A 19,321-nucleotide genomic window follows, 5' to 3' on the forward strand; every position below is an offset into this window, starting at 1 on the left:
TTTTCAGAGAGGTTGATGCTGAAACTAGATAATATTAATCACAAAATTATTGCCTCAATACAATTATATAAATAAAATACTCTGGGAAATGCTGCAACATTCTTGTCTTCAATTAATAGCACTGGATTCAAAAGGGCAGCAATAAGACAAATTAGTAATAAGACAAAATAGTTTTGTCTCTTCTTAAGAAGAACAAGTAAAATTGAACTTGTGTTCTTAATATGACAAAACAATTTTGTCTCTTTTCAAGAAGGAGAAGCAAAGTCGGATTTGTCTTCTTGAGAAGAAAAAGTAAAATTGAACTTATCTTCATAATATGACAAAATAGTTTTCTCTACTTTCAAGAAGAAGAAGCAAAATTGGATTTTTCTTCCTAAAAAGAAGAAGTAAAATTGAACTTGTTTCCTTAATATGAGAAAATAGTTTTGCCGCTTTCAAGAAGAAGAAGCAAAGTCGGATTTATCGTCTTTAGAAGAAAAAGTAAAATTAAACTTCTCTTCTTGATATGACAAAACAGTTTTGTCTTTTTTCAAGAAGGAGAAGCAAAGTCAGATTTGTTTTCTTGAGAAGAAGAAGTAAAATTAAACTTCTCTTCTTAATATGACAAAATAGTTTTGTCTTTTTTCAAGAAGGAGAAGCAAAGTCGGATTTGTCTTTTTTAGAAGAAGAAGTAAAATTGAATTTCTCTTTATAATATTACGAAATAGTTTTGTCTGTTTTCAAGAAGTAGAATCCAACTTGAATTTCTCTTTTGAAAAAGAAGAAGACAATTTGAATTTTGCCTTTCATTAAAGGTCTATAAATAGAGTGTCATTGCTACAAATGTTGAGATATAACTTCATGCTTTCTTGATCTATTTCTCTTTGCTCGTAGCTCTTGTTCTTCGAAAGAGAAATGAGTTCTCTTGTCTTCTCCGTCAATCAATTGTTGATCTACCATAATCTTTTAATGCTTCCTAGCACAAGGTTAAAGAAGATCCCGTTATAGGTGGTGTGGACTGTCTTTAGAGGGAAGATGCTTGTGTTCCTACCATGAGCAATAGCTGAAAACCATCTACATTGTTGAGCAATCAGTAGCCATTTCCACCGTTCGTTTGGAACGAGGTTCGCTCTTGAGAACATTCAATTACGTACATCCGGAATGCATCAAAGATCGGTATCCTAAACAATCAATTGACTCCTTTTTGTATGAGATGCGCGTCATAATAACAACAAGACGAGCAATTTGGTCGCTAATTACAATATTGTATTGTAATTTAAACTCTAATTTCTGTTGCTTTTAACGTCTCAAAACCTGTATGAAACTAACAGAAGTTGGGTAAAATGGTTTTTTTTTTTTTTTTTTGTTTTCTATCCGATTTTATTATGTGGGTTTAACTCAAGTCGCCTCAAGAGGTGGGTTGAATAATTGAACCTCTATAGTAGAAAGTTGCGGAATGGTCCCATCCTAAATTTGAATAACCCACTAACTTAGAAAAATAATCTTTTAAAATTTAATTTCTAAGGTTTCGTTTGATTCAAATGAAAGAAAAACATAAAGTGAAAGGAGGAAAAAAGAATAATAGTTATTCTTTAATTTGTTTGATATAATTGAAAGGAGAGTAAATTTTAAATACATCTCATTGTTTGGTCCGAGGAAAATAGATTGAGAAGAAAAGATTATTTTTTGTATTAGAAATAAATAAGTTATCAATATACTAAAATAATTTTTAGTATATAAAATATTTAAAAATTTTATTAATAAAAATATTCATCAAACAAGAACAAGAATACTTTTTATTAATAAAATTGTTCATCAAAATGAGTATAGTTCATTATTCTAAATCATTCCATTTAAATAAAATAAAAATTACTACTAATGCCCTAGAATAAAGAAATTAAATTCAAACATCAACACTTTGTTGGTGATTTTGTTATACTTTTTAAAGATTATGTACCGATATTATCAATAGAAATAAGGAAAGAATTGGAAAAAAATTATGTATATGGGTAACAGAGTAAATAAAAATAAAATATGTATATGTTCACTTTTTCGCCTTATATGTTCACTTTTCACCCAATTTTGGATGAAAACAAAATTAAACTCCAAAGGAATTTCATATGTATCTAGTTTTACTTCTCCTCTATCTATCCTTTCCAACCAAATACCAAACTTATTCTTATACATACATTTATACTTCTACTTCTCTTGTACATTTACTTTTTCTCCCAACCAAACAAACCCTAAAATAAACACAACCCTAGTGTAGTATTAGAAAAATATGTACATTTTAATAATTTTTTTATTGAGAAAATTTGATTTGGCGACTAAAAAAAACTTAACTTCATTACTCGTCACTAAAACTGACATTGCGTATTTATAAAAAATTAAGGGTAGTTACACTCCACTTCTTTGAGATTTGGTGTAATTATACGTAAACTCCTTATTATTTTGAAAAAGTTATTTCTAATACTCCTGATTTTTGCTTCCGTTATAGGTCTCTCTTTTATTCAAAATTCAGTAAATTTATTGATATTTACAAAAAAATTAATACGAATTGATATTTATCATCAACTGACTTATTAATTATTTATTGCAGATCAAATAATTTTTTCGACTAAACTGCCCTTATAACGTTGAATATATAATTGCTCACATGCATTAACGTGTGAAGATGTATAAGAATAATATGGTTATAAAAATATTTACTTGATCTGTATTCGTGTTTATATTAATATGTACAAATTCTATGAATTTTTTGACAAACAAAAGAACTTATTTATTAAATAAAATCAAATTTTTTAAAATTCTAAATGTAATTTTTTAAACTATAATAAATTTATATATAATTATTCAAAATTTGAGTGGAGGAGACCGCAATTATCCCTAAATTAATTAGGACCTAGCCACATTCCAATAAATAAATTAGGACTTAGAAAACCTAAAATTACCCCAGGTCCCCTCTCTCCCTCTCTTTCCGGTCTGGCGCTCGTTTCTCCCCTCCCCTCTCCTCTGTCTCTTGTCCCCCTCCCTCCCTCCCCCTCCCCCCCTCTCGTGGTAGAAATCGCACACTGGGTTCTTGTGATTCAGGTAAGTTTTCTCCCTCCCTCCCTCTCTCTCTTTCATATATCAATATATATACACATAAACAGATAGTGCAAGTGTGTGTATTGTTCGAATCCGTTTTGTAGTTTGGAGATATGTGGGAGTTTGACCTACTGAGAGTGGTTGCTGTGGCAAGGGAGTGAAAAGTGTCTGAATTTATGTTGCTAGATATGGGGCTTAAGGGTTGATGTTTTAGGCTCTAATTTGACTTTAGCATTATTGAATTTGTACTTGAGTTTAGTTGGACAATGGTAAAAGTTTGTTGGGTTAGTACTATCCCCAGTTTACTTTTTTGCTTGAAGAAGTGTTCTGGTGGAGATCGATGCTGAACTTGTGGTTAAAATCTTTGGGAAAACAGAATAATATACGCAATTAGTTATGGATGGAGAGAGACGATGGGAGGTTATTGTTTGGGGGGCAACAATGACGCAAAGAGGTGATTTTGTTTTGGTTCTTGTTCTCGCGGGACTACGCAGACTTAGAGGGTGCTTGGCTAGCTTATTTGAAACATCTTATAAGCTCCTATGTTTTAAGATCTTAAAGATGTTTAATTTATTTTAAAAATAAGTTTTTAAAGTGTTTGGATAAATAAGATTTTAGAGCTTATAAGATGTTAGTTTGACATAATATGGACGAAAGACTTCATCAAACTATTAGAATTTAAAATTACATAAATAGATAAGTTTGCTTTGTTGGGGGGGGGGGTGATTATTTAAAGACTTCATCAAACTATTAGAATTTAAAATTACATAAATAGATAAGTTTGCTTTGTTGGGGGGGGGGGCATTGATTCTATGAAGAGAAAAAGTGAAATACCAACAAAATCATGACTGTTTTTTGTTTATTAGAAATTAACATTGAAGAGCTTATAAATTGTTTTTAAAAAAGTTGGGTGAAGTTAACTTTTTTATATAGCTTGTAAGATTCAAAACATTTTTTTAGGATCTTATAAAGTCTTCAAAAAAAATTTTGCCAAATGATTTTCAAGAGCTTATAAGCTCTCAAACATATATAAGATGTTTTGAGGAGCTTATAAGCTTAGTCGAACATCCTCTTAAAACTAACCAGAAAATGTGTTAGGATCAAACTAATCATTTATATATTTAATAACTGTTACTAAAAATAAAAATTAAAAAAATGCTCAAAATCTCATTAAATAAAAAATATTATTTGAAATACTAATTAAATAGAGGTTTACAATATATATTTTTATGAATATTTTCATATATTTATATTAGACAAAAATGAGAGCATGTATATTGGACATTGAGATCAAATAATAGTGTATATATAGTATTATGTAATATTTTATGCTTGTAGTATTAAGTTAAATGATTTGTATCAATTGTTTCTTCAATATACATTTAAATCGTGTTTGAGCCCAAGGTCAAATTCGTGATAGTCCTTCCTTGGTTTAATAATAACTTCATTTCATGTAACAAAACGTGTTTTATAAAACAATTTCTTTATTTGCTTTGGTAATGTAATACCTAAAGTTTGGATTTAGTTTCTTTTCCACTCTTCTCTTCGATTTCTCCTTACTGCATTAGATGCATAGCTTTATTTTCTTTTAGTTCTCACTGTAGGAAAATTTAATAATTACGTGATGCGGCTATGAGATTGATGTTTTGTAATATGAGGTATTTTTATTATGACTTTATAAGCCTCATGGTTTTGTTCTCAAAAAGACACATTGTTGGAGAGGAAAGGCTTTGGGATTAGCCTATCAAATTTCTCGTTTACAATCGATGTGGAGTGAATTGCAACATCACTACAAAATTTGGATCTCATTGCAACAATGTAGTATTCTAGGTTATGATTATATTTCTTAAAATTAATTTAAAACTACTCCATTTCTTTCAGAATTTATTCCTCCAAATTTTACGTAATTGTTTTTAGATTGAACTTTCATGTACTTTGTTTTTTTACCATAATGTACTGGTGGTAAAATAATATCAATAAGTGCAACTTATGATTATAATTGAATATATATAAGTGAGAATCTCTTAAGTGTTTTTTCAGATTGTGAAAAAATGTCGGTACCCTTACTTGAGTACTTTTTTCAATAATAAATAAGAGTTAGATAAAAATAAAATTCTATCAAAGAAGAAAAATATTTGGTATTCTTATTCTTGTAAACTATTTAGAAAATGAATAATATATATAACTAAAAGATAAATAGGCAAATAATATTTTAACAATTTGCGCCTAAGATGAGCATCTCATCCTCATTTCACCGTGTCTTGTCTTGTAGTTGTATATCGGACCCAGACACTCTTGCTAGTCAATTTGGAGGGGCGAATGGGAACAACTTCCGGGGTTAGAATCTGCTTATTGGTCATCCTTCTACTTCTAGAGGCTATCTTCATGATTCAGCTACAGATTTACTTTCCTTTCCGTCTTTCCGATTGAAGGTATAGCAGATTTCTGAAAATGAAGGTGAAGAATTTCAGGAAAAGAAGTGTAGAGGCCGAGGACGAGGACGAAGACCACGCGAGGAGGTACTATTTCCTGCCCCATCCTTTAATCTTTCAATCCTATATCTGCATTTTCCTTCCAACAGTCTCTAACACAAGGTAACTCAATCAGATCGGCTTTGGCCTTAGAGGAGGTAAAATTCCTTCAGAGACAGAGAGAGAAGAAGTTGGGAATACCGGCTCTGGTAACCTCGGCTTTGTCTGCTTCTGCTGGGGCCGGTGTCACCCACGGCAGCACGGGTGGTTTGGCTCGCAATGTTAATGATAAGAGTGAAGGTGATGTTGAGAAGGACGACTTGGTTTTGCAGGACACTTTCGCTCAAGAAACTGCTGTCATGGTCGAGGACCCCAATATGTATGTATTATCTTCTACTCTGCTCGTGGTTATTTATCGTACTTAAGGTTTCAGTGTCTCAGAATGGGGTATACTGGTTAATTACTTTGTGATTTCTATGTCTCCGCTTGTATCAAGTCACTTGCTCAAGTATGGAAGTCTAAATCATCCTCGTACAAGAATACATTTTAATATAGCATATGTATTTGGTGGAACAGACCTGTATCCAACTTCCAGTCACTGGAAATGATTAATATATTTGCTAAATCTTTGGGTTGGATTGCACTTAAGGGATTAACAAGAAAATAGGGGTTTGAGCAATTAAGAACCAGATTGGACCTTTGGATGCACTGAAATGTGAAATTGTTACCAGTATGTATCATTCTTGTAAATTCATTCGTGAGTCAAACAGCTGAGGCATATTCTTCTGATTGTGGTTGATTCAAGTATTTCGTTTTATCTGAAGCAATGGATAAAATTAACTACTCCTTTCTACCAGTCTGAAACACCAAAAATGCCCTGTAATATGCACTGTTAAGATCATTTTTATGTTACTCCTTCATATTAGATGTAGTTGTACTGTATTCTCGTATCCAGTTACCTTGCCTCTTTTAAGGGGAAAAAATGTGGTCAATGTTATCTTGCATTCAGCCTTCAGAGGGCAAATGATGGGGCTAGTCAAAGCTTGTCATTGGTAGCTTCATGTCATGCTTTTTGTGTAAGAATATGAAGGTTATGTTGATATAGCAATTAAATGAGAGGAATTCAAGTTCCATGCCCCTCCTCATCATAGAAATTGTTGTATACAGAAACTTTATTGATTTTAAACTTTCATAAAAAGGTCTGTGCAAACAAAATTAATAAAGACATGGTATGGAAGTAGAATCAAGGAAATAGACAGTTTTCAGTAGAAATAAAGAAGTTAATCTTTTAGTTTCATGAAGCAGTATCGCCAGTGTAAATATGTCTGTTCTTGAATTTGTATTTTTCCCAAACTTGATGTTCAGGTTGAGATATGTGGAACAAGAATTGGCAAAGAAAAAGGGCAAGAATATTGATGTAGAAAATCAAGTTGAAAGTGATGTTAAGCGTGCTGAGGATGAGTTGTATAAAATTCCAGAGCATCTGAAGGCAAGTGATCTCATTCTTGTGTACTCTTATGATTTTCTGGTTCTTTTTCCTTTGACTTCGCTCCTCCAATATGCACCACTTTACATATGCTCGCAATTGCAGCAAAAGAAGATTCTAATATATTCTCATTTACAGTCCAGTTCTTTATTTTCTGGGAATTACATTCATAGCTTTTCTGCAGGTTTTATTTTCTTAGGATTTCCTTATAGCTTGTTTCATGAAGATTTCTGTATGATCAACTGTAGAGCTTGCCTAACTTAGCTTGGATGTAAAAATAACTGTCCAATATTTTTGAGCATGACAGAGTCATTATGTTTTCCTTCTTCTGAATGATTGTTCATCTTTCTTGGATGCATTAAACTTTGCAAATAATTTGATGAAGTTAGGAATCTTTAAATGTCAATTTCTGGTTCTCCCTGATAATCATGTGCTTCGACAGGAGGACGAAATAATTGGGTAAGTTTGATGGCACCTAGAGTTATGGCCATGGAGTTAGTATTGATTATTATCTACATTAACGTTTAAGGCTAGAATTTGATGAATTCTCTATGAAATTGCAGCTTTCTTGAAAGGTAAGTTTTTAACTTTCTTGGGGCATACACGAGCAAGAGAAATGTAAAAGTAGATGAAGATTAGCAACAGGTCGCAGTAGCATATAACAATGAGCCTACTTGGTACACAAGCCTGATAGACTTCTAAGTTCTAGTCATGCTTTTAAAAGGATAGTAGTTATATGTGTCAATTGATTAAATGCAACAAAAATCAAATGCTAGAAAGAAATATCCTGAATCAATATAAGAGGCTGATGAGATTGAGTTTCAAAATTTAACTTACTGCCTATGGGCTTTCTGTTCTTGACTCGATAATAATTCAGCAATTAGCATTTTGTTTGTGTTATGTTTGCACCATGTTTTGGTGTGGTTTTGGAGGCTTTTAGATTGAGAAATGCTGTAGAAATTAGCTACAGGAAAGTACTGGGTGATTGTCTGATGGCTGAAGGAGCTGGTGAGAGGTGACATCGTAACACTAGATATGGGCAAGTACGGCAGAATGAGGTTGGTTGTTCTTGGTGCTGGTGCCTGGTTGTGAAGTGGAAACAATGCAGCAGTAACTTCTTAGGTAAAAGCAAAAGGCGCAAGAGATCAACTTACCTAGTCATTGTTCTGTTTTTAGATCAACTACCTAGTTGATACTTGACAGCAACATTGCTGTCTTGAGTTGTTCTGTATGAAGCTCATGGTAAAGATTTACTAGTGGATAACAAAGAAGTGCCTTTTCACAGACCAAACCTCTATCCCCCCAGATAGAGATAATTCACTGTTGATTCTTTTCTGTTCTATTTGCCAGAATGCTTATGTTGCTTGTCGGACCAACTTTTTGGTACTTTCAGTTTTCAGATCTATATATCTGTTACTTTGCTTAAATCTTAAATAGGCATCTAGTTTCGCCAGGTTCTGAATTTCACCCTTGTTGGCGGGGTGGTTGTTGAAGTAAATAAGTCAACATTTCCATTTAGCATTAAATTTTGAAAATGATGGAAGTACTTATAAGCCATTGTCCCCCATTTTTAAGATTAAGTGTACCACAAAATTTCACACAGTAATAGTTGTGCATCTGTTTTTTCATGCATTGGCCACTGGAAGCTGGCCCTACCTTATGGCATTGCAATAGAACCCTGACAAATATATTTTTATGTTTCTCAGGTGAAGAGGAGAAGTTCACAAGAAAACTCTACTCAGTGGACAACAGGGATTGCCGAAGTTCAGCTTCCCATAGAGTATGCTTGATTATTCTGTCAGAAAATTTTTTTTCAGTCACTTTGGGAATACTAGAGCAACTTTTTCTCAAAAAAATAACTTTTTTCCCCTAATAAATAGGAAGGGGGCAAACAAGAGCATCAGTAACCTCATTGTGCATTTTTCTAATGCTGTCTTCCGTGCATTTTATCTCTACAAACAATTGTAATGCTGTTCGGAGCATAGTGTGCACAGATGTGAGTTCTTATTTCCCCTAGCTCGGAACAGAAAGAAACCTCTCTAGCTGGGCCTATATCTTCCTGCAAAACTAAATTTCTCGAAAGGAAGAAGAAAAACCAGGAATTGCCTGATAACAAGCATATATTTAACCTGATGTAAAATGAACTATGCATGGCTGTATACCAGGATAATGTTGACCTATTCAATCTTACTCAAGCAGCCATGCGCAACCAGCATGGCGGATGTGCTTTACCTTCTGGGAAGAGACAGCTTGAAAATTGGCATAGCTCTATAAATTTAGAATTTAAGCAAATACTCCTGTAAGCGCAAGGTTTTTTGTGCAAATTAATAATCCTGGAGATGATTTTACGTCATTTTCCTTTCCAGTGTGGTATTTTCGTGCCTCAGCTTTTGCTCCTTGAAAGATGGATATTTATGAAATTGGAATCTTTGGTTCCAAACTTTCTTTTCTTTTTCCTTGTTCGTTAAAGGAGAAGAAAATACGAACTTCAAGTTACTGGTAAGTCAACTGGCTGTTGAAGTTGAGTGTGTCACCGCTATGCAGGTACAAATTAAGAAATATTGAAGAAACAGAGGCTGCAAAAAAGCTCTTGCAAGAGAAGAGGTATGTGGGTCGTGCTAAAGCAGAGTCCAGCATTCCCTCAAGTTTCAGTTCCGACTTTTTCCAGCATGGCAAGGACTATGCTGAGAAACATAGAAAAGGTGGTTTTGTTTTCCCTTACGTCACTCATCATGCAGAGACAAACCTAAACCATATTTGTGGGTAATATTTACCCTTGTCTTTGCTCTATTATGTGGAGACTGCTTCTAAGTTGGGAAATTGTCATTGCCCATTTGTTAATCTTCTCTATCTGTCATTGCTTGTATTGTAGTCATTCACTGTAAGTATCTATTTATTAGACATAAGAGGGATCTGATTTTAGACTTTGTTTCCTGCTTATTTTATATCCCGCCTTACATCCCTCATTCAATTTCCATGTAACCTGCTTGGAAAACTTAATCTCCTCAAGTTTTTAAGTCTAAGCTGTAGACTTGGAAGTCAATACTCTGGATGGTCTTAGCTTTATTAATATTTAGTGAATTTACCATGGTAGTGATCATTCCACTGAGAAATAAGAATGTCTAGTTCATTAGGAAGATGGTTGATTCCATTTTATGGATTCTTTATCCTTTATTAATTTATTAATGTTTATCACGATCATATATTTTCAGAACATCCACAGCTTTACAAGGATAAGGGTGGAGATGGTCCGGAATCTAGACATGCTGATTCACTTCCAGATGCTGCAAGTCGAAGGCAAGCTGCCACTGATGAATTCATGCTGGAGCGCTTCCGGAAACGAGAAAGACAACGTCTCGTACGGAGATAGCTTGAGTACTTGGAGCTCTGGAGTAAATGGAGGACATTTTTTGGCCTTCATCATGGTGGTTTCTGCTTCTATTCACTTCATTCTTGTTTCCTTTGCACAAGAAAAGAGCAAAAGGCGGGACACCTTGGCTTGCATCCAACCCTCTTTTCTGTTCACCAGTTTCTCTTCCAAGTTTGTGGAGAACTGGAGATACTCTCAATAAACTTGTTGCACTTTTTGTCCTCTTATTTGCTGGAGGTAGCAACTCCCTAATGGGTGGTTTGTAAACGTCATTGGACGCAACGCTAATGAATACTTTTAACGCTTCCATTACTTGTCATGATGTGAATAAGATTGGATTAACATTGTGATAAATGGTTACCTGTTTACATTAGCTTATTTGAAACCTGGATTGTCTTGCCTGTAAGTTTGCCTTGTATTCTTATTATTTTGGGTGACTAAATATGGAAGAGTCCCAAATTCTGTCCAATAAGTCAAAGATGTCCAAATCATATGTCAGCAGGCATTGGTAGTCTTATTTTAGGCATTCACCCCTTTGTTTTAATCCCAAATTTCTTTGGTGAAGCTTCTCCATTAGGCAAACTGCTCTTCAACCGCAAGGAAAAAGGGCTTCACTTCCTTAGCAAAAAGAACGTTGGATAAGGGGGGATGTTGTTGCTAGAAATGAAGGTTGAAGCTCAAAAAGTGACCATGGAGGAAGGAGCGCATGTCTTATTTTTTTGCCGAGTGACCATGGAGGAAGGAACGAATGTCTTATTTTTTTGCCGGGTACCGTCCCTGCCTCGAGCTCAACTTAGGGCGTGCAGCCTTGAGCTTACGACGAGGTGCATGGACGCTCACCGCTCCTTGCCTCGAGGTCACCATCGGGTGCACATCCTCTAGCTCGCTATGGGATACAAGATCTCACCATCCCTGCCTCGAGCTCAATTTAGGACGTGCGACCTCAAGCTTACCACGAGGTGCATGGACTTCACCTCTCATCGCCTCGAGGTCACCGTCGGGAGAACGATCACTCCCTCCTTGCCTCAAGCTCAACTTGCGGCACCTCGAGCTTGAGGTCCACCCCACGTGCACCACCTCCTTTACACTTGATCATCCCTGCTACCCTCAATATAGTATTAAATTATTCATAAGGGTATAAGTAATATTTTTTATATGAAACCACATAATAAATATATATATCCGACCAACAATAAAACTCCCAACACCACTATAAATACTCTATATATATAGTGTTTTACACACATTTACTGTTCATTGACAAAACTACTCATTACTTTCTCTTTCTAAAAATACTCTCGCTACTAATACGAATTTTGGGAAGCAATTGTTTGTCGAGAATGATTTTTTCATTAAATTCGTGTGGTACTACCACATCAAAAAGTGTGAGTACTAAGAATAAAAAAAATATAATAATAAAAGAAAAAGTTTTATTAAATTAAAGTTGCATACAAAAATTCAAGTTATTAGATTTCTTTATTATTAGATAATTCTGAAGCACATTATTACTTTTACATCTATTATTTTTTATATTAATGGCATAAAAGTATTACAGCGCGACAAACATAACATAATAGATTATGTTGTAATATAATATATTATTGAATATAAAATAAATTATATACCAAGTAGATGCATATGAATAAGTCAAGAAGCCAAACTTAAAATATTAAATTAAAATTTGTAATATAAATGCAAAAAATATAATTTTATGCAATAATATTTTAATAAAACATGTAAACAATACTTTAATAATATTTAATAGTTGATATTTAAAATACAATTAAAATACAGATATACTATAGTCAATTAGATTATATTTTTATTAACAATGGTGGATAGATAATTAGTTTAAAATCATCCAATGTGAATAAATTAAAAATAAATGACATTCAGATATAAAACAGTCAAAGAAAACATATGACAGAGACAGAGACAATAAAAAATAAAATAAAATTAAAACGAATAAAAAATAAGTATAATAAAGCCTACAAATAAAAGATATTCAATTTTATTGAACTGAAATTTTAGTATTAAAGCAATACAAAATAAGTAGTTTTGACTAATTATAATTAGTACCAATTAAATTTAGAAAGTAAATTATAAATAATAGAATTACATAATTTCCTTATATAATCATTATCAATTTATTTAAAAGTATAATTGAATATGCTTTTATTTTTTCTAGAAGTGATATACTAATGTTTCGATGACAAAAACATAAATAATACTATAAACTTAATATTTTTTTTCTAGCTAACTATAAATAATATATTTCTGCGTGCCTCGAACGTTATATATTCTAGTTTATTAACATCTTGATAATAAATTAATTTGGAGTTCATTACTTTTTTAATATTTTTTATAATTATTATTTTATAAATTCTCAAATATTTTATAAAATATTATAAAAATCAACAAACTCGCTAAAGCACACTATAATATTGTATTGTAGTATGAAATCAACATATTTCCTATCAAAATAAGTATAAACTAGGGGTGGTAAATGGGTGGATACGGGTCGGGCCAAATGGATTGGGTTCAATATGGGTTGAGTTTAAAATGAATTCGAATTAATGAGTTGAAAATGGGTTGCATTAAAATGAGTCGGGTTGGGTCGATGTTACTTATTTTTTATTTTTAACATTTAGAAAATTTAAAATTTTAGATAATAATAATAATAAGATGACAATATTTTAATACAACTTGTAATATAATATAATACGATTAATTTGTATTATTGATTGTTTATGAAAAGTAATCAGATTACGTTAAAGATTCATTTGTTAAATATAAAGAAAAATTTGTAAAGTACTAAAAAATACTGCATTTTTCAAAACACATCATGAGATAAATAGTTGTGCATCAATTTCTTCATGATTATTTCTAAAATTGAATTGTGAATTTTTAATCGCAATAATAATAGAACATGTCATTTCATTATTAAATTATTATTAAATATTGATATCTGATATATTTATTGAATTTTATAATATAATTGTATATTGTTAGTTTATTAAAAAAAATTAAATGATCACATATGAATCACAAGTTATGACTATTTTATAAACTTCTTCGTTGTTCTTTAATTTGTTTCTCATTAATTTAAAAATTATTAATTTACTAAATAAATTTTGAAAATTTTGCATCTCATAAAAATGTGAAAAGTTAGAAATGTAAAATCAGTTAGTAACATATAATACAATTAAATCGATACTAATGAACTTACGACCCGTCACCAACCCACATAGAACCTATCATCATCCCATTTAAAACCCATCAACAACCCATGTAGAACCCATAATGAATTCATAATTATAATTTATACTAATATCTTTCATCAATTCTATTATATTACTAAAATTACTTTTAAAAATTAATACAAAATTAAACATTTAGAACCCATTAGAACACATATAGAACCCATAATCCATTTAAATTTATTTAAATAAAATCATATTGAACCCATATTAGAAAATTTTAAATCTAATCCAATTCAAAACTAGGTGGGTTGAACTAGAACCATGAATTTCGATTCATATTGTCGCCCCGACTATAAACAAACATGTTTTCACTTTAATTATCGTTTCACAAAATTAAAATTGAAAATGAAAACAAAAAGTAACAAGCTAATCTGATTTATAGATTAGGACTCGAGGAATGGCTTCAAACGACGTCATATTAGAAGAGCTGAAAATCCATCAATATCCAACGAAACATACTTCGAATTTAAAGTTGAAGAATTTGAATTTTGTTAATTTAGAATTATGCAAACACAATCAAAGAATTTATTATTAGGGATTTCAAAGGAATTCAAATCCACGAATCTAAATGTAGCCTAAATGCACTTGATCTCAAACAGCATCACCTAAGACGTGCAGTTAAAAACCATGCATATTACAGATCCTGAATCTGCGTAGCATCTAGCAAAGCAAATCACGGGAAACGTTCAACCTCAAGGCAAGTCTCTACAGTACCTACTGGCCTCAAAACTCAGCGGACTAGAAGAGTCCATCTTCCATGACCAACTTCTTTTTTCTTTTTTCTCATTAACAAGAGAAACTAGAAACGAGGGTCGAGAAAGAAAGATCGACGTGGTGAGTGTTGCATAATGTATAGCTATGCGGTAGTTAGCAAACTTGTGGGGAAGAAAAGTGAAGAAGAGGAAATTAGTCAAGAAAGCTGGAGGGCGATCTCCTGAAGAAGTAATTTTTTCTGAGTCGCATTGATAACACCCTTACATTCCGCATCCACCAAAACCTCCGTCATTATAGCAGCAGCATGGCCCTTCGGTCCCTCTGGGCCTGATGCTCTCCGCAGCATAAACACCTAACGAGCAAATGGCGTTTCAGTTTTGTCTTTGCACAGCATAGAAATATTACTAAGCAAGACGAAATTTCAGCACGTAGAGCAACAATTGCCTCTTTCGTATAGACATTTCCAATTCTGACACTAATAAAGCATATTTGAATGAAATATTTACCATGCATATGAAGCTGGTGTATAATTTGGCGCACATATTCTCTGCTTTTTGCACACTATATAAAACACAGTCACACAAACATCAAATAGCTACAGCAAACACCAGTTAAGTACCTGTCCATGATGCATAATTTCCAGACATCCCGGTTGCTGGATGAAAGGTTCCCCATCGATTTGCACGGGGAAAGGACTTGACACATGTATCCTTATAACTTTCCCTTGTGCTAGCCTAGTTGCTTGCGAAAGTCCAACCTTCACAATTAGAACTAATTAATGGTAACAATTGGAAGAAGCAGCACAGCACCTTTCAGATGCGTGTAACTATCATTAACAAAATTATGCATCCAAGATGCCAGAAGACATACCCACAAATAATTTTAATTCAAAGCTAATGTACCAACATTATTTGCTAAAATCAAGAAAAAAACAAACACACACATAAGTACAAATATTCTAAAACCTGTTTAAGTTTCTAAAGAAGCATTCAGCCACAACATGGTGAAACTGGAAAATGCTTTAACCATAAGAGAAAGAGCCGATGACTACTTGATAATGCACCAACTCCATAATTTAGCCTACAAGTTAACAGACATAATATTGGTAGATCTTTTAACCTGGAGTTTGCCGAGGTGCCAAGATCCAGTAACGTAAACAACTTCTAGCATTTTGTCATGCATGTACTGATGATTGAAATTGTCATCATGTTCATAATCGTTTTGCCAAAGGTCTACTCCGGCCATATAGCTGCCAATGTTGAGCACAATTAGACCCTCTGCATCCTGAACTCAAAAGCAAATGAGAAAATAAGAGATTGCATTTAAAAACGAAAGAAAAAGAATAACATTTTGATCAAACCTACTTTTGGTATCTCGATGTCTTTCTCGTCGACTTCAAGCCAGACTTGCCATGGCAAATCGGCACAAGCTCTGTCCATCATATCCCTAGCGCCTTCTTTTGCATACCTTAATTTATTTACAAACTTTTACAAGACTTAAATTAGTCATATAGGAAAATCAAGTGAACTCAAGAAAACTGTTCAGCCGAATATTTCCTAAAACACAAGTAGATATAGGTAAGGAATGATTACCTGACTGTGGAATTTCTCAGGGTTTTCTTCCCTGTTCATGTGAAATTCATATGCGAGCTTTGCATCACATCCAATACCTATAGCAGACAAATCATGAAATCATTCAAATCAAGAGACAGGTAAAGTTAAACTTCTCGAGAACTTGAAATATCTGTATCCAGAAAAAGATATTTATTCTTTATATCTGCTGGAATTCAAAGGCATTGGTGATATGAACTTAATCCCTCAACAAAGCGAAGGAGGGAGTCCTTGCAAAATAACAATTGCAAATTACCTAAGTAGTTCATCATGAACTTTGATTTCACTTTACTAGGTTCACCAGCATGTTTTTCTTCTGCTATGTTGACTTTCCAGCGATCAAGCATTGTGATGGCTGCATGGTCTATATCATGCAGAAAAGTGCTCAAGGCACCTTGTCCTTCAATGACAGAAAATCCCCCTCCCCACTGGAGGACTCTTGACAAATCATTCCCAGTTCCTAAAGGAAGAATTGCAACAGGTGGCGGTGACTCATAATTATACCTCTCTATGGCATCAAGGACCCAGGCCACTGTCCCATCGCCACCACAAACCAAAACCCTGAAGTATTGCACACTGCTAAACAACTCTAAGCCAGCCTCTGGACCTTGAAAGGAACTGAGTTCAATTATCTGCAAAAGACAACCACCAAACGTAAGGCAAGAAGCCAACTATAGATCAAAGGGCAAATGGAAACCAACAAACACAAAGATGAGACAGAGTATCATCGATGAAATGGGGTAAACACTATCCAAGATCATAAGCGTGAGTGAATGATCAGGTCAGATGTCACATCTTTAGGTACTTTTGTGACACATTCCTGTGAAAATAAACATCTGTCTACAATAATGCTTTTGGAGTATGGCATGCCTTCTTCCATAACATGATTAAAAAAAAATCCAAAAATAGTGAAAGCGGAGGCTTTAACCAGCCCCCACAAACACCAGAAATTAATAGCTTACTGTTTTATACTAGCCTATCTTTCCTCCCTCACAGCCCCTTCTATCCCATTCTGAACCCCATCCAGAAAGAAAAAAGAAAAAGAAATGATAGTGGAAAGTAAGTAAGAGACATTTCATCATCTCAAAAGATTTGGAAATTTGGAGAGAACATATAACATGTAAGGATGATTGCAGCTAACCAAAGATGAATGCTCTTAGTGCAGCCCAAAATGTTTACTAACTATAAAAGGTATGTGGCAGAAACTGCAAAAGAGAGTAGTAAAAATGAGCAAAGATACAGAGAAAGAACAAAATCTCTGAAAGAAGAAATAGATACAGATTGGTCAAAAAAGATATTATTTTTTAATCAGATATCGCACTATTCACACAGTATTTCAAGATTAGTGCCATTCCAACTATATGTTAGATCCATTACTATCATTCTTGATTTTGACAATTTATAAAGCGAAGGAGAATATCATGATGATCATGAAATTAAGCACTATGGGGGGAATCGGCATGCATGAACGGATTTGGATGGGAATGGAATACACTTAAGAATGGGAAGTAGGAAAGGAATGATTTTAGTATATCATTTCTATCTTTGGTATAGCATAATAAATGAATCAAAACTTTTTAGAATGAAAACTTTTCAATCACTCATTCATATGTTTGGTAAATAGTAATGAAACCTTAAAAGAAAAAATGAAAAGAGAAAACCGCATAAGTCTTGTTAATAAGAAATATTGTTTCAGATTAATTACAAATTTACAATATATATTTTTTTGGATGATTAGATATTTTTATATATCTAATAAATACTTATATTTACAAAATATATCATACATATTGAGAATATAGAATAAATGTAAATAGTATATACATTGTTATATAATATTTTATACCTATAGTAAATATTTCAAAAGGTACATTGAAGCGTGATCTGCTTTATATTATATTTAATAAAAAAAATTAAATTATTCATATTATATCATAATATATAAATTTTGAGACTAGAAATCTTGTAAGTTTAAATTTTATTAAAGGTTATTTTTGTAAGTTAAAGAAATAATCTATTCTCAGTCTATTTGGTATAGCTAAAAACATGGGCAAGAGAAGGAATGGGTCCATATTTTAGGAGTTCCCATTCCTAATCTTAATTTATACCAAACATGTGTTTTGGAATAAGCTTAGAATGCTCATTCTGTTCCTAACTTATTCCTATGTAACAGTCATGCCCTAAGTGTGTTCCTAAATTGGTAACGGCTGGCCTATACTTCACTCGGAGCTCATACATTTCATATAATTAGAATCATCACAACTTTATAGGTAAGTTCTAGTGAAGAAAGTGTGTTCAAGTATAATGAAACCCCATCCACTGAAAAACATCATGAGAGGACATGCTCCATTTCTTTTCTCTAAGTACAGTTGATATCAAACCCATTTTTCTCACCTGAAATTGAGGTTAAAAAGGAAGAGGACAATTGATGATGTGAGCCGTGTTTTCTATTATTGGCACAACTAATGTCCCATTCTGATAAGTGATAACAAGCATTAGTACTTACTACATGCTCTCAAACTCTCTATAACTTAATATGTTCATTGCAAAGACTCCTATGCTCCCATATGGAGTGTACTAAATGCCATTACATACTTGCTTAGACACTTGAATCAGTCAAAGGATAAAGCAAAATTCAAAACTGAAACTTTATTCGCAACAGTCAGGAAACAAGCAGTAGTCTGAAGGCAGAACATGACACCCTTATGCCCATAGAAGCAAGCAACAAAACTGCACATTTCTAAGGTACTTCCTGGTTTGAGTTAGCAATGATACCGGATCTCCAACTTTGACTGATTAAAAGAAAACTCAAGTTGTCCAATTAAGGAATCAATGCATCAGTCTTAGATTTTCTAATGCAATCACAAAAGAGAGATGAATAAACCATCACAAAGAAATGATGTACCAGATTCTATGTGATTAGAGATCTGGATAAGAAGCTGAACTGAAAGACATTATTTGAGTCGGATACCAAACCAAATATTCTTCATATCAAAGAATCAACGAACGGGGATATAATGGACCACAAACAGTAATCTATTACTCTGAAACAATTACCTGTACAGGATTCAATAGCATGTTCAATCTTCTCCGCAGGATAGGCCCATTTTGCGCTCCACTCTTGGCATTAATAAAGACCAGAAGAGGCCTAGCATCTGGAGGCAAGTCTAGAATAGAGTACTTCTTTAATTTGTCACGAACATCACACGCATTCTTCTTATAAGTTAACTGATTCTCAGTGCCTTTCTTGCTAAGAACTTTGCTATCTTTCTCAAACTGATCACTGCTTTTCTCGTTGCTAGAACTATATAACCCAAGAAGACCCTTGAGAACATTGAGAA

The 19,321-nt window shown here is 33.2% G+C and overlaps 2 protein-coding genes across 3 annotated transcripts in view; one reads left to right on the top strand and one right to left on the bottom strand.

Moving 5' to 3' along the window:
• On the top strand, window positions 2,989–10,778 carry LOC105176061 (uncharacterized protein C9orf78 homolog). Of its 2 annotated transcripts, XM_011098740.2 has the most exons (8): window positions 2,989–3,069; window positions 5,339–5,403; window positions 5,499–5,585; window positions 5,674–5,916; window positions 6,903–7,026; window positions 8,730–8,803; window positions 9,568–9,725; window positions 10,236–10,778. In XM_011098740.2, exons 3-8 carry the CDS (start codon window positions 5,518–5,520, stop codon window positions 10,391–10,393), a joined length of 825 nt encoding a protein of 274 aa, XP_011097042.1. In that variant the 5' UTR covers window positions 2,989–3,069; window positions 5,339–5,403; window positions 5,499–5,517; the 3' UTR covers window positions 10,394–10,778. The 2 variants fall into 2 exon arrangements, with proteins under 2 accessions (XP_011097042.1, XP_020554340.1); XM_020698681.1 differs by lacking the exons at window positions 2,989–3,069; window positions 5,339–5,403 and having other exon boundaries at window positions 5,410–5,585.
• The window catches only part of LOC105176062 (diacylglycerol kinase 2), a 7,512-nt gene continuing 2,349 nt past the window's right edge, over window positions 14,159–19,321 (bottom strand). Inside the window, exons 3-9 of the mRNA XM_011098742.2 lie at window positions 19,038–19,318; window positions 16,237–16,612; window positions 15,963–16,039; window positions 15,735–15,854; window positions 15,490–15,654; window positions 14,990–15,127; window positions 14,159–14,722 (exon numbers count right to left, since the gene is read on the bottom strand). Of these exons, the coding sequence (XP_011097044.1) occupies window positions 14,567–14,722; window positions 14,990–15,127; window positions 15,490–15,654; window positions 15,735–15,854; window positions 15,963–16,039; window positions 16,237–16,612; window positions 19,038–19,318 (1,313 nt within the window). The 3' untranslated portion in view covers window positions 14,159–14,566. The remainder of the gene's footprint in view (window positions 14,723–14,989; window positions 15,128–15,489; window positions 15,655–15,734; window positions 15,855–15,962; window positions 16,040–16,236; window positions 16,613–19,037; window positions 19,319–19,321) is intronic.

The sequence above is a fragment of the Sesamum indicum genome, linkage group LG13 (genome assembly GCF_000512975.1).
Source record: "Sesamum indicum cultivar Zhongzhi No. 13 linkage group LG13, S_indicum_v1.0, whole genome shotgun sequence".
Classification (NCBI taxonomy): domain Eukaryota; kingdom Viridiplantae; phylum Streptophyta; class Magnoliopsida; order Lamiales; family Pedaliaceae; genus Sesamum; species Sesamum indicum.

What these genes read in the sequence shown, in the direction of transcription:
- LOC105176061 (XM_011098740.2), top strand. Translation starts at nt 5,518, where the DNA reads ATGAAGGTGAAGAATTTCAGGAAAAGAAGTGTAGAGGCCGAGGACGAG. An exon ending in AAATTCCAGAGCATCTGAAG is followed by an intron (nt 7,027 to 8,729) that starts GCAAGTGATCTC and finishes TATGTTTCTCAG; the next exon opens with GTGAAGAGGAGAAGTTCACA. An exon ending in TGCTGAGAAACATAGAAAAG is followed by an intron (nt 9,726 to 10,235) that starts GTGGTTTTGTTT and finishes ATATATTTTCAG; the next exon opens with AACATCCACAGCTTTACAAG.